The 26,600-nt window shown below is 47.3% G+C and overlaps 2 protein-coding genes across 3 annotated transcripts; one reads left to right on the top strand and one right to left on the bottom strand.

Moving 5' to 3' along the window:
• Positions 1-653: 653 nt before the first annotated feature.
• On the bottom strand, positions 654-12,510 carry TMEM278 (transmembrane protein 278). The gene is made up of 2 exons (XM_020781986.3): positions 11,410-12,510; positions 654-2,502 (listed from the first exon to the last, which is right to left on the bottom strand). Exons 1-2 carry the CDS (start codon positions 11,677-11,679, stop codon positions 2,233-2,235), a joined length of 540 nt encoding a protein of 179 aa, XP_020637645.2. The 5' UTR covers positions 11,680-12,510; the 3' UTR covers positions 654-2,232.
• A 9,596-nt stretch (positions 12,511-22,106) lies between these two features.
• Positions 22,107-25,956, top strand: ANKRD65 (ankyrin repeat domain 65). 2 transcript variants are annotated; one of them, XM_020782009.3, is made up of 4 exons: positions 22,107-22,739; positions 23,033-23,264; positions 23,952-24,501; positions 24,793-25,956. In XM_020782009.3, exons 1-4 carry the CDS (start codon positions 22,733-22,735, stop codon positions 25,243-25,245), a joined length of 1,242 nt encoding a protein of 413 aa, XP_020637668.3. In that variant the 5' UTR covers positions 22,107-22,732; the 3' UTR covers positions 25,246-25,956. The 2 variants fall into 2 exon arrangements, with proteins under 2 accessions (XP_020637668.3, XP_078235551.1); XM_078379425.1 differs by lacking the exon at positions 22,107-22,739 and having other exon boundaries at positions 22,751-23,264.
• The last annotated feature ends 644 nt before the right edge of the window (positions 25,957-26,600 follow it).

The raw sequence follows: 26,600 nt of genomic DNA, 5'->3' as shown, positions 1-26,600 counted from the left end.
TTTGTCACCTCCTTGCACTGACTCTGATCCACCTTTGCAGTAGAATAATGGGTCTTTGCCAAGCCGCCATTTTGTAGCTGGCTTCACCTATCCCTAGCCACTATTTTAGACCTCCATTCACTCCAGCCACCATTTTGTAGCTGGCTCTACCCACTCCAGCCACCATTTTAGATCTGGCTGTGTTGACATGAGCCGCCATTTTGTAGGGGGCTCCACCCAAGCCAGCCACCCTTTGATTCCTGTCTCTGCTCATTCTCTGAGCTGCCATTTTAAACCTGGTCAGCTTAAGAGATCTGATTTTTAAAAAGAGAGAAAGGAGGATGGGTAACCTTGTAGTTTATCCCTGCCGCTTATAAATCCAAATTCAGCTCTTTTGCATGTGGAGTGCAAGTTAAAAGATCTCAGAGTGAAGAAAAAATGTATGTGATAAATGCAGCCATGGTCAACCATGGGAGACCTGCTTGGCCCATATAGTTGATGTATTTTCAAACCCTCTTCAATTCAGCTCAGTTTGAATGGGCGTGTTTTTTTAAAAAAATTGGACTATTGAGTTTTGGACGTCTCTTGTGTTTAGATCTAGAAAACTTGCACTGAATTTAGAAGAAAGGAAGCCCAGAGACAAGAACGAGAAATCCATAAACGTGTAAAATGGGTATTTTAAAAAATAACCTTTAATCTATAGCTAGGGATCGCAAGAACAGCAGGCGTTATGTATAAATGGTACAGCTGGAACTCAGACCCAGAAAGTTATATATAGCAGCCGTCGGCACAGTCGTACAGAACAGGTATCAGAATAGCATAAAACACGTAACACTGAGGAGCTGGTGTTGGTTGCAGGACAGAAAGCTCTTTTTTTGACTGAGTGACGTAACTGGAACCCCACGCTGATGTAATGTGCCATCAAGTTGCTTCCGACTTACGATGAAGCGATGAATGCGCAACCTCCAGAACATTGTGTTAACAGCCCTGCTCAGCTCTTGGAAACTGAAGGCCATGGCTTCCTTGATTGGGTCAAACCAACTCATCTCTAGTCTTCCTCTTTTCCTACTACCTTCCACTTCCTCTAGGATTATGGATCTCCCCCCATGAGTCTCATCTTTCCATTAAGTGTCCAAAGTATGGTCACCTCTGCTTCAGAACTCTCCAGCTTTTTAAAAATGAAATTATCTTCAGTAGCAAGGGAGAGGATGATTTTAATCAAGGCCACTCTTGCCATGGTGGTGGGAATCAATCCAAACTGTCCCCACGGGGATTATGTTTGTCACTTGCCGATGTCTGTCAGGACCGAATCACAGGAAATGGAGTTGGTGGTCATCAGATTCTGTTTTCCCCTTTTTGGGAAATGAGAGCACAGTGAAATTGATGTTAGAAATTTTATTTCGGACGTGGTGTCAACGAATAGAGACGATTCCTCCCTTCCTTTTGCAGGACATAATGAATTGCTTTTCATGGTAAAGGAGAAAGCTCTTATGGCTTAACAAACTGAGCAGTGCCGGGCGCCCCTGTTTTTCTGGATCAGGGCCCAGAACAAGGTGGAAAACGCAAATGAGATTTTTCTCCATTTCAGCAGGTCCTCAGTCCAACCTGGGGGGTCTGGAGGAGAAACACGTCTGCTTTCACCAGAAGAAAATTACAGGGGACATGAGCATTTCTAATGCTCAATGTCGCTTTGAGAACGAATTCTTCCTTTTTCGTAATGGTTCCTTTGAGGTTTTTCTACCCAGAGCTGAGAAGATGTGAAGGAGGGGGAAAAAAGCAACGAAGTCTTTCGTTGCCTGCTTTGAGGACCAAGTTACCAGGAATGTAAATTGGCTCATTTGAGAGAGAGAGAGAGAGATGTTCAAACTTAAAAACAGATGGTTTGAAGCAAGTTGCTAAACGGTAGCTGAAAAATCACTGGGAATAACTGCATTTCGGAATCACGACGTACCTTTCCTTTGAATAAAGTGCTCAGAAATCTTCACGTGTGAACTCGCGACGACAACCTGACAAGGTGGGACAAGCACATTATTATACGGTGGGCATGGCGCCTGAAGAAGAGGGACTAGCAGCTGGCTTCTGAGTTGATGGTCAAGGCAAAGACAGAAGGAGGGGATGTCGCAGATCATGGAGTCAACATTAGGCAGGGCTTTTCCTCTGGAGAAAAGAGACCAACCAGCAAATATTTGATTCCCTGCCGTTTCCACTTCTGCTGCTATTTCTTCGGAGAAGCAGAGAAGAGCAGGGCCCCGCTTAAACCCAGGCTTTGACCTGGTGGTTCCACGCCCGGGGACACCCGCACGGGCCGCCGTCCTCAGACCACCTCCACTTCACCCCCTTGTACACGGCTCTGGCGCACGGCTGGAAGCACAGGAAGAGGTGGAGGCGCCTCACCAGGCCGCAGTAGACAGCCATGGCCACCACGATGAGCGGGGACATCATGACGAAGCCGAGGATGATCAGGGCAGAAGAGCTGTTGTCGTCCAGGATGGTCTGGCAATAGGAGGCGGTGGAGTGGAGGACCTGGAAAGAGACACGGAAGCGGTGAGTTGGGCACACAAAAAGTAAGGATGGTGTTGACCTTCACCATGATGCTCAACATCACCCTTGAGCTTGACTCAATGGCCCTTAGAGCCCCCTTTCCAACGCCTGTGTTCTATGATTCTGTGATGTGATGGGGTCTACCTGGCACAGTCTATCATGGAAGATCAAAGACAGGGTGATGTCTCTCAGCTAGCAACTGGGAGAGGAGACAGGATTAAAGCAGTGGAGGAGGAGAAAGGTCAGTCAGGTGGATCCACAGAATCGGATAACTTTCAGCACCTAATGCTTGTGTTGGGTTTCCAGCCCTCTTCCCTCCTCATCCCACTTTCCTTTCGTGTTGTGCCCTGTCGGTGCCAAGCCTGCAGGTAGGGACGACACGGTTGGGTTTTCCTCCTACATCACTCAGCCTTTTGGGCTGGGGGGCTTATTTAGATTAGAATTGGCTGTAAAATGAAACAAGAGAAGAAGTCAAACAGTGTTGAAAACCCGAGTGGATGCAGAGGTGTGTTTTGAAAGGCTGGTTCTGTTCTTTCCCGGATCAGCTCTAAAGGGGTGCCTCAGTACCTAACGAAAGCTTAGAGGCCTTGGAGAGAAAATGGGACCACCCTCTGTCAGATCTGTTTTGATTTGGATTCCTGCCTTGAGCGGGAAGGTGGAACTCGATGGCCTTAGAGGCCTTTTCCCACTTAATTGTTCTATGATACTATGAAAGCTGTTTGGTATTGTTTACTTAGAAAACCAACTTTTAAGATCTTTCCTCTTTGACAGGAGATCTCAGCAGCATCTCTCCGTTGCCCTTTTCTAAAAGAGCCGAGAACAGAGGGGCAGACGTTAATATGGAGCCCGCTGGTTTCAAAAGCCTTCCGGTGGGCTTTGCCTTCCCCTTATTAGCCCGACCAAGCTGGATCAAAACACCTCGGCCAAAAAAAGAGAGAAACCCCACCAAGATGGGAAAGGGCAAACCGGCCCAGCTGCCGTTCCCAGTTCGCTTCACAAGACCTCCTGCAGAAGGAGCCCCATGGGGGTTCAAAGCGGGACGGTGTCAATCAGGGTGGCAGAGTTATAAGATCCTGGTGGAATTAAGCAGGGCTCTGAAACGGATTTCCTGAGCCCTCTAGAATGACACTTGTTTGTCTCCAACTTTTGCATAGCTCTCCTTTGGTTACTGGCCTTCCTCCGTTGCCTTTTCTATGCTTGATCTCCTCGGAGTAACCTATCCTAGTGGAGCTAGAAATTTTTCCATTTATAGTAGTACAGTGGAAGAATTTCCAACCCTGGGCATTATGGCCTTCACCTGCCTTCTGTGATCTGTCTCTCGTGGTGATGAGTATTGTCTCACTTGCTTCCAAACATGATGAGACAGGCTTATCATGTTCGGGGATCCCTCCTACTCATTCGGTAGAAGGGGGTCTCAGCATCCACCCTTGGATCTTGCCTTGATGGCCTCATTGCTCCTTTGGTCAACTGAACTTTTTTCTTTCCATTTGTCAGCATCAAACGTAGGGTCAGAGTACTTTAAAGCAGTGGTCCCCAACTTTGGGCCTCCAGATGTTCTTGGACTACAACTCCCAGAAGCCTTCACCACCACCCCTGCTGGCCAAGATTTCTGAGAGTTGAAGTCCAAGAACATCTCGAGGCCCAAAGTTGGGGACCACTGCTTTAAAGGATGCAAGAAAGCCATCCTCCCCAACCTAGCGCCCTCCAGTGGTATGGCACTACCACTCCCATTATCCCCAAGTCAACAACAGTGGGTGGGGATGATGGGAGTTGTACTCCAACCTATCCAGAAGGGAGCAGATGGAAGAAGACTGAGATGAAAGAGGGTGCCCCTATTTCTAAACAATTGGGGGTTTGGGGTCAGCAAAACAATGCTCAATAATTTTTCAGTTTAGGGAATGGGCAACAGAGGAGGAAGAAGATGATTCAACAGGAGTTGGAAACCTGTGATTGGTGTGCTCAGACTTATCGTCCTCTAGTCTTGTGGCTCTCAACCTTGGGTCTCCAGATGGTCTTGGCCTACAGCTCCCAGAAGCCTTTGCCACTAGCGGTGCTGGCCAGGATTTCTGGGAGTTGTAGTCCAAGAACATCTGGGTGACCCAAGGCTGAGAGGCACTACTCTAGTGTAACTCCTGAACAAATTATCCAAGGAAAAAAATATTTAAACTTCGTAGAAAGAATTCAAATATCGATCCAACTGAACAACAGCTGTTTAAGATCCGAACAGCCTCCGGCGGGGAGAGTCTAAGACATGTAGTCCAAATATAATAAAATTAAAAGTAACGTTCTTAGTTCTGTTTAAGATCAAGGCACCTTCCATGCCGTCGAGGTGGCCAATGCTATTGCCTTTATAAACTCGAAACAGATCCTTGGACTCTGCTGAAGCAGCAGCTCTTCTTGTTACAGGGAGCAACGCCTTCAGCTGGTGAGCTGTCCAAGGTCCTGATCAGTCCTCCAGCTATCAGTTTCTCCTGCGTGACTGAGGAAATGAACTGTAGTCCATGAAACCTCCTAAGCTTCAAGGCACCACCAGACTCTCTGCTATATTTTTCATGCTGTCCTTGCTGCTCCTGCTGGCAGGGACATTCTGAGAGCTTTCGAGTCCTCCCCAAAAATAAGTTTTCTGTTGAGATTGTTGAGGGGGGAGCAGAGAACAGAGGAATGGGTATCTCTGCAGGGCAAAAGTCTGGGTAGAAGCCAAATAAATGAACCAATAGATGTGATACTGTTGGCTTCTTTATACCAAATCAAATTATCTTCACACCTGGCCTAGTATTGTCTGATCTTACTAGCAGCTGCTCGAACCTGCATTAATTTGGATTCCTGTATTTAGCAAGGTTTTAGATTCAACAGCCTTATAGATATAATTGTAAGAATTAATTGTAAGAATTGTATTTTTATATATGTTATTTTCATGTGTTTTAATCTATGTAAGCCACCCCGAGTAGACGTTGTCTAGAGGGGCAGGGCAAAAATCGAATAAATAAAATAATAATAAAATAATAAATAAATTATAGGCCCCTCGCTGCTCCATTATTCTATGATTCTGTGAAATTCACTGGTGTCATTTGGTTGCAATTATTCCTTGGTTCTCCCAATCCTGTCCAGAATTAAATTCCTCCTCACATGACACCAGCAGAGATGGGATTTTTTTTAATTTCTTGGACTACAAATTCCATAATTCTCCATTCTGGGAGTTTTACCTGAAAGACAAACGCCTAAATATGGCTCCCCTGGAAGAAAAGGCATAAACTGGAATGCTTTGAGGCTTAGCTCGGCCTAGCTTCCTGTTTCCCACTGGAACAGGAAGAGGAAGCTGAGGCAGAGCTAGGCCTAGTAAATCTTTAATGGTGTCCAGTTTAGTCCTTTCCCAACCAAGTGAGCAACAGTTAGGTGAGATAGAACTCAAGTAGAATTCCCACAATGGGGAACTAAAGGATTTATAGTCCATAAAACAAAATCCCATGCTAGCCACCAGTATGTCCATGCTGTGAAGTGTTTGAAGAGTCTGTAAATGCTATTTAGCAGCGCCATGCCTCCTGTCTCCTCCCCTTATAATTAAGGATCAATCGATCGGAGAAATGGTCCTGACATTTTATCAGTGTGTTGGAAAGAAGAAGCTGGCTTGTGGCAGGATGCATCGTTGGCAAAATGCTCCGTGGTTCATCCGGGTGGAACCAGACGGCCGTGGGCGAATGCTGCTATTAGAAAACGCGTCTGATGTGCCAGCGCTCACGGTTCGTATTTATGGAAGGCAAGATCAAGACCCTTAAAAACAAAAGCAAACCCAGGTTGAGCTGAGGCTGAGCTCGGCCTAGCTCCACCCAAGCTTCCTCTTCCTGCCCCAGTGCTAGCTGGGAGCTTTCCTTCTGAACAGGAAGTCTGGAGGATCTAGGCACATCTTGGTGTCTGAAAGGTGTCTGTTGGGTAGAACTTCCAGAATGGAGAATTATGGGATCTGTCGTCCTTTCCGAGCTGGATTGGAAAAATAGATGTGTGTGTGAATCAAAGGAAAGAGAGAGAGAGAGAGAGAGAAGCACTATACAAATGTTACAGCCCAAATTTTCAGAGCTGCTTAATCGGGCCATTAGTAAGAGAATGGATGCATCAAGCAAAGTCATGAAAGCTTTCTCCCTCCCGCCTGTGTCATGCATTTGAAAAATCAACTGAACATTGGGTTTTGAGAGCACTCAGCCGACAAAAGAACAGCCCACATCTGCAAACACACCCCCCCCCCCAGCTCCTTCTGCCAAGCCTGGGGAAAATGCTTTTAGAGCCAAAGTGATAAATGGAAAGAGAGCACCAGCCGGGAGAGAGAAGTTTGCTTTTCCGAACTTTGAACTCACTGGTAATTAGAGCGTAAAACCACCGGTAGGGTTGCTTGCTCTCTGGAACCCTGGCAGCGAACAACTTCGGGGAAAGGGCTCCGAGTTCAAGGCCTGCCAATGTTAAGAAAATGTTGGTGCTAATAAATAATCTGAATCATTTTTGCCACTGGTTGAATACGAGCACAAGATATTTATCATTTTTCGGCCTGTTAGTGTAGCAGGGTTAAATGCACTGCTGGCATGGAAGAGAGGATCAAGAGGACTTGGGTAAATGCTGATTTAACATGTGAGCGGGTCTCTCCTACTCAAATCTAGTTCGGAGTCATAGTTGGTTTAGCTATTGGCATTTCAAGATGTTAAATGTGACTTTTGAAATGAATTAGCCTGGACAGATTAGTTCGTAACAAATTATTTCCTAGTTCGGCCAACGACCTCAAACAAAGGACGGACAGCCAAATTTTGGGAATGGGCTAGCTCTGGATGTCGCTCACGGAATTGGCGGAAATGTGTACTAGAAGTTCTTCAAAGACCGTTCCAAATGTATCGGAAAGATCCCATTTTACATCAAACTGCACCTTATCGATAGAAACGGCATTAGAAGCAGAAAGTATGCTAGTGTTCTAGAGAGATGATTCTGGAAGAGCTTCGAAGATGAACAATCACGCTGGTAAGCAAAAGCTGGAATTAGTTCCCAAAGACCCATCAGAAATCAACCACACCGGATTTGCAAACTACGGGAAGCTGGGAAAAGCTATGATAACCAGACATCCTTGAGCACTTAAGGAATTCCTGCTTTAGAAGGCATGCTATCTGCATCACCTAATAATGAAATTTGGAATAGACTGGTCAACCAACGTGGGCTAAAACATCCCATTCATTGCAAAGGGTCTACTACATTGAACTCAATATCTTAAATGAAACCCATTGAAATCAATGGATCCTGTATTACTTGTGACGCATACTGTTCTTTAACGGTAGTAAATCCCAATGGTTTCAGGGCGTCCCTTCCGGTTCAGACCAACTCTGGATTTATTCTATTGAATCCACATAGCAAGGACAGTTAAAATGCTGACCTTAGAGCCAGGAGATTTGGGTGAGAAGATTTCGAGAAGCCTTCCCGGACATCATAGGAAATAAGTAAAATAATGGAAATCAAAACATTGCCCGCCATTTTGTATCAGCCTGTGTTCCACCCACAATGGCCGGCCGAGGAATGTGTGAGGAAAATATTGCTTAGATGGAGAACTAACAGCACACACCACAACCTCGTGGGCTCTCCACAGAGTCTCAAAGGCAGACATCTGTTTTCATCATCTTATTATCTGGCGAGGTCCCTGAAAGGCTAAGGGGAACAATTTGCCTCCTCAGTGGGCAACTGGATGGCGCTGGATGAAAATCGTGACAACTATCTCGGAAGCGAAGCATCTGGTGGAGAAAATCAATTTGCAATTAATTTTCCCCGAGTTCGTACGGCATTCGAGGGGGTTGTTTTGGAGGCGCTTGGGGGCGCTTAGGAAACGGCGTTCTTCCTTTAATATTTATCTCCTCAATTCCAGAGGAGTGCTGAGATCTGGGACTGATTTAGTACTTCAAACAGTCCCTCTTAATTAAGTCGGTTTGAAGCTCTTTCGCCACGGAGGCTTCTCAGTCAATTCAGGAGGCAGTGGGGGAAAAAAGGAGAAGGCTGTGGATGATGAATTTCCCCATTATTGTAGAATGGGCACCAGCTCCAGAGGAAAAAAAAACAGATCTGTATGGGATGGCGGAGAGCTAGGAAAACTGAGGAAATCTCTCCAACTCGCAGGTTTCAGAGAATCAAGACTGAAGCAAGACTTGTTTAGCCTTGTGAAAAGAAGACAGAGGGGTGATAGGATAACAATTTTCAAATACTAGTCCTACAGAGGAGGGGCAGGATCTGTTCTCGGTCCTCCCAGAGTGCAGGACACGCAAGAACGGGCTGAAGCTCCAGGAAGCCAGATTTTGCCTGAATATCAGGAAAAAACTTCTCAGCTGTAAGAGAAGTACGATAATGGAACCCATGACCTCGGGAGGTGGAGAGCGCCCCAATGCTGGAAGTGCTCAAGAGAAAACGGGGCTGCCCTCTGTCCGATCTGCTTTGGTTGGGATTCCTGCCTTGAGCAGGACGGGGTTGGACTGGATGGCCTTCGAGGCCCCCTTCCGACTCCATGGCTGTAGGATTCTACGATGAAACTGGAGTTTTTAAAAAGCACCAACACCCCCCTAGGAAGAAAAGTAATTGGGCATTTATTTAACTGTTTAGAAGGCAAGGCGTCCGAGGGTGGCCGATCTGTAGGATCCACAGTGATTTTGTATGTTTGAATAAACCAATGGGTGTCCAGCAGCCGTTGGAAAGCGGGTTCGTGGCATTCTCTAAGTCAAAGCCCCCAATATAGTATTGATTTAATTTCTCTTCTGGCTGCTGCTGCTGGGGTTCCTTTCCCCCAACCCTTGGGTACACGAGGGGCTTTTCCTTCTGATACACAAAAATGGCAAAAGCCTGTGTCTAAGCAGGGAGCCGCCTTAATTAAAATCAAATTAGACAGGTTTCCATCGCTGTCGGCAAAGGCAGACAAAGGCAGGCGGCAGCTGGCAACCGTGGAGATGCCGAGGGAGATAGAAATATTGTGACAATAACATTATAAAAAAAGAGGCACTGAGTGAGCGATGGTGGAAACGCTCGTCTGCCAGAAGGAAAGCCACCTTAATTCAGACGGCTGTCGGGGGTTTTGTTATGATCCCAGAATAATTTGAGGTGGAAATGGGATGTGTTGCATGGAATTAAGACTCAGATTTTATATTTTGCTTGGTTCCCTTAGACGGGACCACTCTCCGGGCTTAGATTTCTTCGTCCCCCTTCGCAGAGTTAGAATTTTCGGAGGAGAAGCAAAATATTCCTAGAAGACTTGGTTTTGTGGTGTCATGGACTCCGGGCTCTCACTGTGGGAACAACGAGGGCTGTTTCTTCAGCTTGGATGACTTTGGCATCTATCCCCATGCTCCATAGGTACCCTAATTCAATCTGAGCTTTACAGCTATTACTAAATTAGTGAGTTGAGGTGGAGGTGAGGCTTAGAGGTCCATGAGCCATCTTTGTTCCAACTCGAAGAAACTGGAGGGACGTTGGTTTGAAAAGGGCAATCAGAATGCATTAGCTGTACAAAAGACCTGGCTTTGGGCGGAGATAAAAACAGCTCAAGTTTGTTTCTCCCTATGAAGAGCTGTCCGGGGTGCTGAAACCTGTCCCTGAAGGAGATTTCATGGGTTCAGTAAAGTCAGAACTGATTTATAGGAACCCTAAACAGGGCTTTCAAGGGAAGGGAGATATTTAAGGAGTGGTTTTACCAATTCCACTTCCCCGGTCTGTTTCCATGGCTGAGAGGGGATTTGAACCCAGTCCCCCAGAGTCCAAACCCACCACTCGATCTTCGTTACACCACACAGGGAATCCCAGATCCACATAGACAAAGTGGCACTTTGGAACTGCACCGTTTGGCATCCAACCAAATGCAGAAATAAATTTACTGTGGTCATGTTTATATTTTTGGAGGCAAGAAGCTGGGGTCCCAAGGAGCATGATGTATTGGCGGGGATGTTATCACTGCTTTAAGGTTAGACCTGTTTATCTGAGGGCCTAATCATTCCCACACTTAACATGCACGTAGGTTAATTGGTATGTATCATTCAAACACTTCTATGCAAAGTCTCAAAGCAATAAAGGGCACCGCTGGCATTAAACACACGGATTACTCAACGCTCAATTTTAGTCTTGGCAGAGGCTACAATATAGAGGTAGCCTGTATTTTTTTTTAAAGAAATAATTGAAAAAAGAAAACCACCTGTCAACCTTCCAGGGTTTTTCTTTTCGTGAGCGATGAATTGAGACACTGTCATTGGAACTCCCCGCCACTAGATTGCGTTACATTTCTGGCTTGCTTTTCTTCCAGTGAGCTGAAGGGTGCAGAATCAACTCTCCTCCTTTCTGGTCTCTTCTTGCAACAGCCCTGTGAGGTGGCTCAAGCGGAGAGACAGCCACTGAACCAGGCTCACCCGGTCACTTTCTGCACTCAATGGGGTCTTGGATCTTAGGTCTCCTAAGTACCAGTCCAGGACTGTAACCACTACACAACACTGTTTCTCTGTGTCTCTTTAGGATAAACCTGGAGCTGCCCCCTCACCAAGGGAATGGCAGTCTAGAAAAGAAACCAATAAATAAATAAGAAGACCTGCTGGATAGCTCAGTGATTTAGGTCTCCAGCTGTGAAGCCAGAGGTTGGGAGTTCGAATTCCCCACCATGTCTCCTTGACAGGGGCTGGACTGGATGATCCACAGAGCCCCTTTCAGCTGTGCCATTCTGAGGTTCTTCTTATTATAAGGAATAACCCTGAGATTCTACTTCAGACTCTCCTTGAAAACAAAGGGGGTGGGGAAAACACCAGTGGCAGTGCCTCTGAGGGTGCACAGAGTGCCTCTTTCCCATTACCCTTCTCATCTTATCAGTAGGCATTTTGAACTTCCTTCAGCCGCTGGCGCGACACTTACCCGTGAGTGGCACTGGAACCCAAAATAGGCCACCACGATGGTGGGCAGAAGGACCACCAGGAAGATGGTGGCCAACAAGAGGACGTTCAAGAGGAAGACCACAACGTTCATCATCGTGACAAGACACGCCCAGGCCACACACCCACAGGGGCTCCTCCGCTCCATCGGCAGGAGCTGGTCTTCCATGTTGTAAGGGGGCAGCCCAGGGATCCTCCCCCAGGCGTCCGGCAGGTTGTCTGCATCGTAGTCGTCCATCTCTGGGTCAGACATGGTCAAAGAACATTCAGCGAAGGGTGTCCGCTGCCTTCTACTGTCCTTTCCCAATTTTCTCCTCCCTTCTTTTTCCTCCCCTCCGGATTGAAACGCTCCCGTTTGTGTTTCAATCGCAGGCAAAGTAGCTTTGGTTCTGCAGCCCGGCCACTGCTCGGAAGCAAGGTTTAGGGGCTCAGATCCAGAGGAGACGTTCTCCACACTCCTTTAGAGAAGAACCAGCCATCCACGGGCTTGGTGGAACAAAGATGGAGAGGATGGTCTCGGAGGTCCCCCACCAAGAGTTGATGAAGATGCTCCGGTTGGACCAACTGGACTGGGTTATCTCCAGAGACGGACGCCGTGGAAGTCTAGGAGGAAAGGAAGGAGTCCTTACTATCTGTATTTCTGTGGCTACTCTTCCACACTTGGTGGGGTGAAGGCTTCTCCCAGACTTCCCACCCCATCCTTGTCCTGCCAGAATTCTAAAGAAGTCTTGGGAGTCACGTCAGCCTTCAAGGTTCTTCACCCTCTCCGCTCTGGTCTTGGTCAAGGTTCATCCATCGATCCTTTCGGGGTAGGGGAGAAAGTCCTTCTGCATCTCCCTTCCGTTCCCCCTTTCTCTGTTCTCTCCTGCAAGGCCGGGAAGCAAAGATCCTTCCTCCTAAAGTTTTCCCAGGAAGAGCAAGCCGAATCCTTTGGCTAACGGTCTACGGGGAGTCTGGCGCTCTTGCGAGGCGTGAAATGCAGAAGGAGAGAAGCTGGGGGTTGAATGAGAGGGTGTTGCATAGCGCTGTGTCTCTTTCTTTCCCCCCTCCTCCTTGACAGCGCGGATTGCTGTGCAGCTTCCCTCCAGCCGGTTCCCTGAACTTCTCTCCTGTTTTTGTCAGCCAACCCTCACTGCTGCCTTCCACCCACCCGGCCCTCGGTTCCTACACAGGGCTCTGCAGGCTATTAGGATTGCACTCTCGGGGTTAACACATGGATCTTGTACCTTGCCATTTCAGGAAGGATCCTGGGGAAAGGTCAGACAGATGGGGAGGCGGGGGGGGACACAGGCAGAAGGAAGGCCAGATTGCACAAGGGGGGCAAAAATGAGGAGGGTGGAGGGAAGGGATGTTAAAAGCTCATCTCTGTGCATGCAGGAGAAGCCATGAATTAAAGCAGTTTAATTGCCTCTTTTTAATAAGGAGGACATAGAGGAGCTACCTTTTAATAGCAGCCAACGATGGCTATGCGATCCTTTATTCTGGGTGTAAAGAGAGTGTATTTTAGTTGTCTTTATGGCTATTTTTAATGCACCGCGCATGGAATTTTTCAGCTTTTATCCCAGTTTTTTCAAAACACCACACTTTGGTATTTAATAGAAGCAGGAAGAGGAGACACACAGTCGATCCGGGTGAAACTTAATTGGATAGATTTTTAGAACTCGTGGTTTAAAGACAGCTTTCCCCCATCTGGCACTTTCCAAGTTACAAACCCCATCATCCCCAGCCAAAATAGGGATCAGGTTTGGGGATTTGCATGAATCAGGAAAAGGCCAGGTTGTGGCAGCCAGATTTAATTTCCAAGAGAAAGGACAAAATGTCCTTTCAGCTAAAGGTCTGTCAGCTAAAATAATCATATTCCTTTTCTTCTATCCATCAAATGGGTTCTAGTGTCAACAACGAACATAGTGTAGGGATGATGGTACTTGTAGTCTAACATCTGGACTATGACGTCCCTGCCCCCTCTAAGTACCTATAGATACAGACATGACCTCTTTCTTTGGTTGGTTGGTTGGTTGGTTGGTTGGTTGGTTGGTTGGTTGGTTGGTTGGTTGGTTGGTTGGTTGGTTGGTTGGTTGGTTGGTTGGTTGGTTGGTTGGTTGGTTGGTTGGTTGGTTGGTTGGTTGGTTGGTTGGTTGGTTGGTTGGTTTGGTTGGTTTGGTTGGTTGGTTTGGTTGGTTTGGTTGGTTGGTTTGGTTGGTTTGGTTGGTTGGTTGGTTTGGTTGGTTTGGTTGGTTTGGTTGGTTTGGTTGGTTGGTTGGTTGCCCCCCTTGGACATTTCCAGGATTGTTTATCCACTGTTGGTGTAAATATATAATTCCTATGTCTTCTTTTTTGGGTGTCCATGTTGAGCCTGTCAGAATGCCTCAGCTGGTCTCCAAGATCATATCCATAAAAGGATGCTACCCCAGAGCTTATCAAGGTGACTCTTGGGGACTACAACACCCAACAGCCACGCTAACTAAGAGATCATCCCAAAAAGCATGTTCATTGATCCTGGCCCATCATGCCCTTTTCCAAGGTACTCCATTCCAGTCCAGAATGCCAGCCACCCCCTCTTCGAGACTACTCCATTCTTATCAATGATTTCCTGACAGCCAATAGTGCCCTTTCACTTTCATTTTTTCCAAGATAATTTTGAATGTTTGCAAATATTAGCATCCCCTTTCCTGCCTATGCTCAGTTGCTCCCCCCTCCCAGGGCTGTGTGGCCCTTCCTCATGCCTTCCTAAACAACGGTGCTCATCAACTATTGGAAACAGGTCTGGTGTCCACGGTAGATCTCGATCCTCCATGAAAATTGACGGGGGAAAGAAATTAATGTGAGAACTCCCCAGATCTCCGAGCAGAAGAAACCAAGCTGCTAAATTGGATTGCTACTTTTCCTGGATGACAATAATCATGCCCCCTTAGCTGGCTCATCCTTGCACAGACATCATTAACTCTACAGCCACACCATTACCTATGGAGCCTCACTTTGTAGCTTTCCAACTGTTTTTTAAGATTTTTTTTAAAGCTTCCTTAACGAACTATTGACACAGCCTCCCCTGTACACCTCTGCCAAGCCTGAGACCTCATTAGAGGCCATTGTATGGCTGACATCCCTGAAGAGGCAGAGCGCTGGCTTCTGTTAAAAATGGGGAGGGGGGAACAGTTGTCCCCCATTTGCCTCTTCAGTCATCACGTTGCACTCCACCTCCCACCCAGAACGGGAATGGAAAACAACTGGGAGTTAGAGATTCCCTGGCTGGATCACACATACCTGGTTCTTTTCCTCCCAGTTCATCCTCACGACAACCCTGTGAGGTCGGGAGAAACGGAACCCTGGATTTCCAAAGCCCCATTAAAAGCTTTTGCCCATATATTGTCCCAAAAGATGGATAGCTTTCCAGGGAGATAGAGTTTGGCAGTTCGATTCCCCCCACTGGGCCTCCCTAACAGGGGCTGGACTTAATGATCCATAGGACCCCTTCCAGCTCCATGGTTCTAAGAGGGTGATCATCATCCTCATCATCTCCTAGAGCCTGGTCAAGAAGATATTAAAAGGTAGTTCTAAGATTCCACGTTGCATCCCTGACTTTGGAGAAAAAAATGGATTTGTAGAGAAAGGCTTGGCTGCAATGGTTGAGCAGTGAACTCCCATTTCAGAGGTGTTCAGAATCCGCCCCTGGTTTTTGTCTGCACTGTACAGCAGCTATCCACAATGCTGATCCAACGCCTCGAACAACTTGTGTAAAGTGCAGGGTAAAACCTGGAGTGGATTTGAAGCACTCAAAAAACTGGATCCCCCAACCAGCCCAGCCTGGCCACAAGAACAAAAATATGGCTAAAATTTTATAAAATGAAATATGAAAAGGTTCTATTCTATGGATCCATGATCCATAGGGTCCTTTCCAGCAGTTCTAAGATGATGATAATGATGATGATTACCTATGAAAGGATGTGATCAGCGGGACTTGAACAAGTAACTCAGGAGGATGACATACCGCTGGCTTCCCATCCAAAAATACAGTGATGGGGGGAAATTACTCTTTCAGACAATAACTCCATTTTGCCAGGCTGGTGGGGGGATTCTGGGAGTTGTAGTCCTTAATAGAACTTCCCCAACTATCCAATGATAGTTAAAAGCTCTTTCTACTGGAGATGTTAAGCCAGCAAAGGGAGGGTATGTAGCTGGGGTAGCAGAAGGCAGCCCCTCAACATCTCCTTCCCTCCCAAATTTATTTTTTAAAGGATCAGAATGGCCCCTTGTGATGTGCAGGGGCAACCTTGGCACATTTTGCGGGGTTCCCAACCGCTTGGGTCAAAGTCTCCCCAAACTTTAACCTTTTTAAAAATATATATTTATTGACCAGTAGAGGGCAGGCAGAAGCGCCATCCTTTTAAAACAAGAGCTCTCTTCTGCCCTCTAGTGGTCAATACATTTTCCTTACAAAAAATGCTGATCTTTTTCTTCGTCCTAAGGGGTTACAGAAGCAGCTGTAGCCCTCCAAGAACCTGAGATGGGGGGGGTCTACATCGCCTGAGGTTGCCCGCCTTGAGTCAGCGGCTGCCAGAAGGAAGTGAGCAGAAGAGAAAGTACAATATTAACAGGAATAAGGACTTCCTGTGCCAGTCGACCTCCGAGTTCTCTTCTCTCTTGCATTTCTAGTTTATTTGTCTTCCACAGAGATGAGGCTAATTGCTGCTGGGTGAGTGGTGGGGGGAGAGGAGAAAAGGAACAAAGTGGAAAGGTGGTGTGTAAGAAGAAATCAAGGTGGGAAAGCAGCCGAGAAGCATCTCAAAAACAGACTGGCAGCAGAAAGCTTTTCTGGCAGTGCCGTGGGAGGGAGAACAATACACAGATTTCCCCCCACGAATTAAAGAGGCTTTGAAGAGTGTCTGTGACACTTTAGAGGAAAGCAAGGCGAACCACTTAGGGAAAAATAGGAGAGAGGAGATGCATCGCTGGAGACAATGTCAAAAGCAGGCAACCACTCGTGTTTTTTAAAAAAAGTATGTCTTGTTCTTCATGTTTATTCATATATGTCTATATCCAGCCTTAAGCAGAGACTTCACCTTGCCGACAAAGGTCCGCATAGTTAAAGCTATGGTTTTTCCTGTAGCCATGTATGGAAGTGAGAGCTGGACCATAAAGAAGGCTGACCGCCGAACAATTGATGCTTTTGAGTATTGTGGTGCTGGAGGAGGCTCTTGAGAATCCCCTGGACTGCAAGGAGAACAAACCTATCCATTCTGAAGGAAATCAACCCTGAGTGCTCACTGGAAGGACAGATCCTGAAGCTGAGGCTCCAATACTTTGGCCATCTCATGAGAAGAGAGGACTCCCTGGAAAAGACCCTGATGTTGGGAAAGTGTGAATTCAAGAGGACAAGGGGATGACAGAGGATGAGATGGTTGGACAGGGTCACCGAAGCAACCAGCATGAATTTGACACAACTCCGGGAGGCAGTGGAAGACAGGAGGGCCTGGTGTGCTCTGGTCCATGGGGTCACGAAGAGTCGGACACGACTTAACGACTCAACAACAAGAAAAACTAAGCAAAAGAACTTACAGAGGATGTGATAAGCCAGATCCTCACTGATTCAACGCTCCTATCCTAGTTGTGACATACTGCTGGATTTTAGCAATTAAACGCCTGCAGAACAGCAGGGAGGAAGCCAGCCTGGTCTCCAGTGGAAGGAAGTTCCACAGGCTGGGAGCAGCCACCAAAAAGGCCCTCTCTTGGGTTGGCACCAAATATTTCATTAACATGAGTGTTATATCGCTATACGAGAGTACTATTGTATGGTTCGGGAGAGGAGCAGCATCTTGTATACTGCTTTGACCTCCCTAGATGAAAAAGTAACATATAAACCAAGAGACTTTTCTCAGTCTTGCAATGCTAGGTGTTTTTACCATGGTCAAATCGCACATTAAGAAAAATGAGCCAAGTTCTTCCATTACATTTTCCCTCTAGATACACCGTTCCTTCAAAGCTTCATTCCGAAGCCAGCAGCCCTTCAAAGAAAGCCCCCGTTTTGCTCCTGACACGCCATCCCACAACACTAGCCACCCCCATGCTGAACAGCAGGGGAACGGTATCCACACTAGAAAGAAGCTGCGACGATCGCACGCAGGAAAAACCTGTTGTCTTAACGCACGGCTTAAAGCATGTTCCTCACTGCCCTGTGCCTATGAAGAAAGATAAGAGAGACGTCGCTGGGTTTAATTTCCTCTCCGAGAACACTCCTGCTTTGCCGCATTGCTGAAATATGAGTTTTGTTTACAAAGCAGAGCTTAAATGGAGGAAAAACAGGTGCTTAAACAAGCCAGAATAGTTCCCAAGGCACCAGTAGCCATGCTTACGCCCTGTTTCTCATCTCCAGCTTTCTAACACCTGCTGCGTTTTCCCCCCTTTTTTCTCATTTATTTATTACAGTTTCTTTGCTCCAACCTTTTCCTCCGTCTGTTTCTGCCTCTTTTTTCTAGACACACACACACACAAATACCCCCTTCCATTCAGCCAAAGGATGGCATCTGTTTTTTTTGGGGGGGGGGAACCTCATTCCAAGAGTCAAGGAGCACCCCAGCTATCGGGACCGTCCCTGATTAACTCCTGGTCGTCAAAACAGCAGCGCTGGTCTGTTTAACCCAAGGAACGGTCAGTCTTTGGCGGTCTTAAAAATCCTGCCTGTCTCTGGTCGGATTGGTACTCTTAGTCTTCCTTCCTTCCTCCTTTTTTCTGAGATAGCAAGCTCTGTTCATTCCTATCCTTAACTGGACAGCCCAGAGGTCGAAACCTTCGAGAGCTGCTGACGCCTTTACATTCACAGATGCACTAGTTCATTTATATCCTCCAACGTATGGCTCTTCCCAATTTATTTTCACAACCTTCCCATATCAAGACCTGGGGGTCTTCTGCTCGCACCTCCTCCGTAACCTGGATAGCTCAGTGGTTGAGGCATCTGCCTGCAGAGCCAGAGGTTGGGAGTTCGATTCCCACCCACCCCGACCGGGACAGGACTCCATGATCCCACAGGTCCCTTCCAGCTCCGCAATTCTAAAATGATGATGAAGATGATGAAGAAAACTAAAGTGATTTGGCTCAGCGCCGAATCTTTTGAAATCTCCTTCAGGGTGAGCATTTACTTTCACGAGCTTCTGGTGGGATGGATTCGAAAGCAGCCAAAGGACCAAGCTTTCCTCGCCAGGGGGATTTTGGGCGTTGTAGTCCAGAAAAAGGAACTACCACGAGTTCTGCCCAGAGCTGCAGCTGATCTCCTTCCTCGCCGAGCTAGGCCGGGACCATCTGGATTTTTTCAGATGCCCATATTTCAGTCCCATCCTTGCATTTTCACTGTGCCTTCTAACCTTGAGGATGAGATATAGCGGGAGATGCAGTGCTCAATCTTTTCCACCGTTGAGAAGGTGCTCTCTCTCTTTTTTTTAAGGTTTAGGAAAAGCAGGAATAAATAAAAAAAACTCACCAGGGTGTTGATTTGCAGCTTCGAGCCCACAAATCAGAGCCGGCTGGTGCAGAGAAATGGCTATTTCTGCATCCCAGTATCCTGCCAGCTCTTGCTCTGGGTGACTAGAATTATTGATTTTATTATCTCCTTCCCTTTAAAATCGTTTTCACCCTGTTTTTCTCCTTTAAAAGGACCCAAGGTGGCTTACATCATTAACAGACGATAGTTAGAGCTAAAAACCACAAAGATACAAAATGGGTGGACATCATTAAAAGACAATATTTAAATCTAATCACAATAAGCATACACTTATTTATAGTATCCTTCCTCACCCTCAGAGGCTGCCAGTGTCTTGAACTATTGGCATGTTTTGCCTCAGGAACTTAAAAGAATTGGGTGCTGGAGAATTTTGGGAGTTGTAGTCAAACAAAATTTTTTAAAAGAAGCTTCCCAAAGCTTGAGCAGTTGGTTCCAGCCTTCGCTTTCAAAGAGACTCCTTTCTCCCCACAAAAATCCCTTAAAGACTCACATCTTATCTCCCCTTTCTGGCTACCACGTAGCCACTGCTATGACTCCCTTTTGCAGACTTTTGAGACCATCTTCCTCCTCATTTTAGAACGGCATGGCTAGAAGGGACCCCGAGGGTCATCCAGTCCAGCCCCTGTCAAGGAAGCCCAGTGGGGGAATCGAACCCCCCAACCTCCAGCTCAACAGACAGATTCCTAAACCCCTGAGCTATTCAGCAGCCTTATCTGTAGCTGGGTGGAAGGATTCCCAGCTGTAATGTAGGGGGGACGGGATCTCTGAGTGGGTCTGTGAACTACAAATCCCAGCATTCTGGGTGGTGCAACCACGACTTTAAAGGAGTCTCAGATTGCTGTAATAGCACAGAGGAGAGGCACTCCGCTCATTAAATCAGAACCTCTGCAGAACAAGAGTAAAAAGAGAGCTAAACCTTCAGGCAGGAGACAAATGAGCGCCCAGTTTCTGTAATAAAGAGTATCATTTCCCCCGGTGATTTTCATGAAAAAATAATGGGGATCGGTGGTAATGAACTTTGTCTACTCTTCAGGCAGACAGCAACCTTGCCCGGGCGTGAGGCATCAGTGTTATCTCCATTCAGTCTTCCCTCCTGGAAGACCCGCTCAGAATTGAGGCACAGAGACATATATTAAAAATGAGTTGCCCTTTTCTCCTTGAAACGGAGCGGTGCTACTTTAAGTACCGCCTGGGTTCAAGCCCATATTGCCAGAGTTCCCTTTCCCCCCCATCAGAACTCTTACAAGAATGAGGAGAAAACAAAATATGATCACCACCCCCTCCATGTATGTTTTTGGGGGGGCTTGGTTTTGAAGAGGCAATGAAGAGCCATTAGCTTTACAAAAGTCCCCCCTCCAAAAAAAATACCCTGTTAGAAGTGGTTTTGTTGATAAGGATTTAGAAAGGGGCCTAAAGATTTGCCTCTCTGCTGGGGGGGGGGATCTGGCTGTGGGCACTGTGTTTTGAAATCTTTTGCTAACAGAGCTCAGAATCCCCATTTATATCCCCTTGACTTGGGAACATTCCTGTTTTGGACTACAAACTCCATGCTGGCTGGGGGACTCTGGGAATTGTAGTCCAAACTCGGAATTTTCCCACCCCTCTACCTAACACCTACTCATTCAAATGCAGAATCAATCCTCCTGAAATTTGAATAGAGCTCCTCTGTGTGTGAGCTTTTGCCGTAAGAAAAAGGTGCTGGTTTCTCATTTTTTGAAAACAGGAGATGGGTTCCCCCCCCCCCCCCGCGCTGTCCATCCCCCTTCCTCCTGTGCACATGGCACCATCTTGTGGACAGTTGAAGAACTTATTTGGGTGTTTTTTTTAAGACATCCCTGAGACTTGGTTATACAGTACCAAGCAGAGTCAGAGTGCAAATCGGAGGGGCCACGAATGCTTCCTTTTTTTCCCTCTCCCCTCCTCCTCCTTTGCTCCTTGTCTGACGTGTCTTTTTCGGGCAAGGACAAAAGAGTGTCTCGTGAAGGGCCCACAACAACCTCGAATCAGCCCTGTACCTGTCTCGGTACTTTGTGCCTCTGATATTCACATGGGGCAGGGAAGAAAGTGAATCCCCTTTGGTTTGGGATCCGAACTTTATAGGTAGCATCAAGGATTTTCAACCCTTCCTGCTGAGGTGACTGCCAATCTATCCAGCACTGACCAATCGTTCCTTCCCACCCCTGAATTCGAAGAGAGCCCCGCCTCTCTGCTGAGCACTCTCTTTCTCTCTCTTTGGTCTGTTAGAAGCAGTGTTGGCGGGTTGGTTTGCTGTTGATATGTTCACAACTGTAAGTAGTGTAACATTTTTGTACTTCCCCCTATAAATGCCTCAGAGTGAGACTTTAAGGGCCAGTCAATGAGAACGGGATGGACTAACCAGGGAACTGGAAACCATTCTCCTCTGGGAGTCTGCACTTTTTGCATAGCAAAAAGAACTTTACCAAAAATTTACCAAGACTTGGCAACACAGGAAACCACTGATAATAAGTTTAGGCGTTCTTAGGAAACCCCTTTTGAATTGTTGTCTGGCCTTTTTCTTGCAGTACAGTTTGATGATGATGATGATGACGACAGCGTGGGTAAGGAGAGTCGGGGAGAATTCCATCACAAGGTGGCAACCATGGAACGAGAAAAATATCAGGCCGGCGTGCTCCTGGTGGAAAAACAGGTTAATGATTGAAACTCTTGCAAAGAAATAAAAAGTCCAGGCAAACAAGACTGACAGGCGCCTGACACACGAGCACGAAGCATCTCGCCGGAGAAGGCAAGCCGCTGCATGTCGGACGGTCCTGTAACTGGAGCCACCGAGGACTTTTGTTCCATTCCTGTGGTCTTTCACAGTTAGCGTCTCTCTGAGATGTGGCCACCCAACCTTGATTTTATTTTTTTTTTAAACCCCCCCCCCCCGAAGCAACCTTCCAGAGCTAGCTGCCGGCCCAAACGCAGGGCGATCTCAGAGCTTTGTTCCTTTTTTGCCTGTTAAGTATTCCTGAAATATCCGGAGCATCCTGTCGGCAGAGAATGAGTGCCTGGAACGCAGCTTGGGTGTAAGAGGTGACCCTCTGACTCATGGGCGGGGGGGTCCGGCTTTCCTGAGATTTGGAAGATGCTCGCCTTCTAGGTTGGCCATCCCCTAGTTGGTGGCTTTGGCTATAACACTGATGGGTGTCGTAGTCCCACAGATTAGGGCAGGATGGTCTACGATGGTGGAACGTTGACTTGGAAAAGCGCCTGTGTGTGTAAGAGAAGGGGGTGGAGAGAACCCAGGCTCATATCCCATTAACCATTAGCAGCCTTATTTCTCCTCCCATTTCACAGAATGCATTTAGTCATTAAGTAAACAGCTCTTAGCGCGCTCGGGTATGTACAGATCCCCAGGAAACAATGCCGTAAGAGAGCTCTCTGGCTCCACTTTTGAGCCAGCAAGATATTAATGGAGCAAAGGTTGTCCGGATAAAATAGCCAGCTGCCCGAGTCCTTTCTTTAGCTGCTTGTTGGAATTCGTTCTTCGAGGCGTCCTCCAGCCGAATCTCAGACCTCTGGACTCACTGAAGTCTTCTAGGACAGGCAAATTTCGTACCTAACGAATCCATTTTGCCAAATCAGCGCTTTGCGGTTACCCTGGAGGAGTCGTCGTTGATGGTGGACCGGAGAATCTGGAAGACCTCGTAGGAACAAGAGAGCAGCTAAGCTCCTGGGGGGAGTAAACACCCCTTTTCAGCTTGCGGGAAGACGCTCGGGATCCACCAGCGAGCAGAGGTGACTTTTCCTCTGGGCCACCTGCCGTAGCAAGAGATCTCATGAAAGTAGAGGATAAATGGCAGGTAAGAGGGAGGTAATGATTCAGAATTGGGTGCTGTCAAGTCAATTCTGACTTATGGCAGCCCTTTTCAGGGTTGTAGCTGGTGGGAGAGCCCGGTGGTTGAGGTATCTAGTCGTGGAGCCAAAGGTTGGGAGTTTGATTCTCCCACTGGGCCTCCTGTGAGCAGAGCCAGCCTGGGTAGCCTTGGGCCAGCTGCACAGTCCCAGGGATCCCTCCCCAGAAGAAGGGAAGGGGGGAACCACTTCTGAGTCTTCTCTACCTGGAAAATGCGATTTCTTGTCCTTCCTCCGAGAGGCACAAACGTGGAAGCTGAACTGACCAGAAAATGGATGGTCCTATGGGAGGAAGTGGTGGCGCAAGGAGACCAGACGCGAGGCAGCGACCGGTTTAGTGGGAAGGCCGTTGAGGATCATTTGATCCCACCCACTGTGCAACACAGCTGGACGGAGCTCCACCAAGCAGCCAGGAATGGGAACCTCCACCTAGTGAAGAAGTTGCTGAAGCAAGGAGCAGCCATAGAGAGCAGGTGAGTTGAGGGACCAGCTGGGCCAGGGCAGCAGAGATGTCCCTCTGCTGCCCCCTTGGGTGGCATGAAAGAACTGCATATTTTGGATCTGCGGTATTCGTGGCTAATGAATGAATGAATCAGCCGCTCTGGGAGTGTGGACCCAGTGGAGTCTTCTGACTCCCTTTTTCACAAGGGCAATGCCTCTGTCCAGAGTTGTCCAGCGCTCTAGTGGTAAATTGGAAGCGCAAGTGCTCAGTTTGACTGTGCCCATAACCACACACCCCCTACCCAGAGATGCCTATCGAGACTTTAAGAGAGCCCCTGTGAGCCCCGGTTCCACTACACCACTGAGAAGAGCTATCCATGGTGCTGAAGCCTCTCCTCCCAAATATATTCAGTACAGTAGTGATAACTTCCTTATTTGAAAAAGAGAGAGTTCATTGGAAAAGTTACTTTCTGGGAATACAGCTCAACTAGTTGAGCATCTCTCAACTACCATCGACTCAAGCTAAGCTGGTGGGTGAATACTCTTTCTTATGCTCCAAAACAGTAACTTTCCCAAGCTCTGATTACACATCATTAATTATTTGTAACTAGTTACCTCCCAGGCATACCATAAATGTTTGAGGGGAGAAAAGAGATTTGGGAAGCCCACATTGAAAGAGATATTTCTGAGACCTGTTTTCCTACTTTTGTGTTTCTAAGAGATGAGAATGGGTGGACGCCCCTGCATGTCGCATCCTTGAATGGCTACGCTGCCCTGGTGAGGTTTCTCCTTCAGCGCGGAGCAGTGATCCACACAGGCACCCCTTCTGGCTACACGCCCTTGCACCACGTGGCCTGGAGTGGCCACACCCACGTGGCAGAGTTCCTCCTGGCGCGGGGGGCCCTGGCGACTGCAGCCACCCGAGGTGGCCTGACCCCGCTCCATTGTGCGGCAGCCAATGGACACACCTTGATGATGCAGCTGCTTCTGCGGCGTGGTGCGGATGTGGCTGCCGTGGACTGTAACTGGTGGACACCCTTGCATTGGGCCACAGCTAACAACCAGCTGCATATCATGGACCTCTTGATTTCCTGGCCCGTCAGCCCAGATCAGGGGTGCAAAGGGGGCATCACGCCACTACATATCGTTGCTGAGCTTGGACGAGTAGACGCCCTGCTCCTCTTACTCACGCACGGAGCCAACGTGAACATACAGGACGAGCTGGGACGGACGCCGCTTTCCTCTGCATCTACCAATGGCCATCAAGAGGTTGGTCTTAAAATAAGAGATAGTGTAATATATCCAAGAGCTAGGAGCCAGTGGGTGATGGTGAACTGAAAGGAGTTTTCCCCTCTTGTCTTTTCCATAGCATCCTTGAATGGCAGATTGGTACTCTTAGTCTTCCTTCCTTCCTCCTTTTTCTGAGATAGCAAGCTCAGTTCATTCCTATCCTTAACAGGACAGAAACAGATAGCAAATGACATCTCCATAATGACTGCCAGTAACAGATCTTCATGGAAACTAAGTGAAAACTTTCTCTCTCTCTCTCTCTCTTTCCAGATTGTGAAGCTACTGCTCCAAAGGCAAGCAGATGTAAACCTCGCCGACTGCCATGGTTGTACTGCGCTCCACAAAGCCGCCACTGCTGGACACCTTGGTATAGTCCATCTCTTGGTCAAAGAAGGTGGTGCTCAGGTGGATGGAAGAGACAGCCTTCATCTAACTCCCCTCCACAGAGCCTCCAGCTGCGGCCACGTTGAGGTGGCCAGCTATCTCCTGGACCATGGAGCTGACATCAACGCGAGAAGCTGGCTCCACAAAACCCCTTTACACCTGGCTTCCGAGAAAGGACACTTCCCCCTAATGGAACTTTTATTTGCAAAAGGAGCAGACCTCACCCTGAGAAGTCAGTGGAACGAGACTGCTCAGGATCTTGGATCAGAGACCTCTGGGACCACCACGACCCAAGCTATCCCTCTGTCTCAAGCCCCCGGCACCTCTGCTCCTTCCTGATTCATCCCTTCCAGCATCTCATGTCTCATATTAAAATTCTCCCCATTTGAAACAATTGCTTATATTATTTTGCTGTGGCCAAAATGCCGTTGTGCAGCTCCATCTGTACACAATGAGAGTGAGGTCATCCACAGCAGCAGATTGTTCTTGATTAAAAGACTTCCATTTTCTGTTTTGAGTTGCACATGGCTTGCAGACAATGAGACGAAAACGTGTGAATCCCAAAATTGGCAATGGGAGTCTTTAATCAGCAGCAATCTGTTACTGACCAAATCCACCCAGCAGGAGTTCTATCGGTCTTTAGCACCCATATGCATAGGATTAGGATCTGTATATATGTACTGTACAGGTGTCAACAGCGCCTTTCATCATCCTTACATTTATCAACAAGCTAAATTCATGCTAGGAGTAATATATTCCTCTAATGTAGGATGTATGCTCCTGGTGGAAGGGGCCTATCACTTCACCAGATTGCACAGCAGATGATGACAATCAGAGAGAAGATAAGTCTATTAATGGCTAAATTACCTGGCTGAATTCCAGTGGATATGCAAATATTTCTGACTTCAAATACAGAACAAGAGCAGCTGTCAAATTGACCTTGTTTCCAATAAATAATAATAATAATAATAACAACAACAACAACAACAACAACATTGAAAGGGGGCCCCTAAAAGTAGAAATATTATGCAGAAGTACTAAGAGGTTTTGTTCAGCATTACAAACAAATTCTTGTGTTAATCAGAATACTTTAGTTCTAGTGTATCTCTTTAATGGCACCAGGTGCCAGTTGTGGATCTTGCACTAGGGAGGGGGTTAAAAAAGATTGTGACCTCCCTCTAACCTAAGGTCCCTAAATTCCTATTGTATGATACTGCCTTGCAGGTGCTCAACAGATGCTGTAGCTTAATCCTAAGCCTGTTTTCTTGCTGTCATGCTGTCCCATCTGGTTGCTTCCCATTTGCAGAGACCCTATTAAGGAACATATTCTCAAAGGTCCTGTCATTCACAGCCTTGTTCAGCTCTTCCAGACTAAAAGTCGTGGTTTCCGCTTTGAGCTACTCCATCTCATGTGCAACCATCCTCTTTTCCTACTGCTTTCCACCTGACCTAGAAGTTCTGAATGAAAACAGGGAAATGGGTGTCTCTCTTTCTTTTTGGCCTGGGAACTAACAATTCTTACAGAAGATGAAAGGTGGATGCAAGAGAATGGCACCTCAAGCCGAATATGTGAATCTGAGACTCCCCCCCCCATGGGGGCCACCTTTTCTCCACCTTTACACCATCATCCTGGGGGTTTCACACATGTCCCCCCCCCATCAGAGTGAGTTGAAGCTTTATTAGATGGCTGTCAC

Source organism: Pogona vitticeps, chromosome 7 (genome assembly GCF_051106095.1).
Source record: "Pogona vitticeps strain Pit_001003342236 chromosome 7, PviZW2.1, whole genome shotgun sequence".
Taxonomy (NCBI): Eukaryota; Metazoa; Chordata; class Lepidosauria; order Squamata; family Agamidae; genus Pogona; species Pogona vitticeps.
Note: the sequence above shows the minus strand (reverse complement) of the source record. Positions and strands in the feature narration are given on the sequence as shown.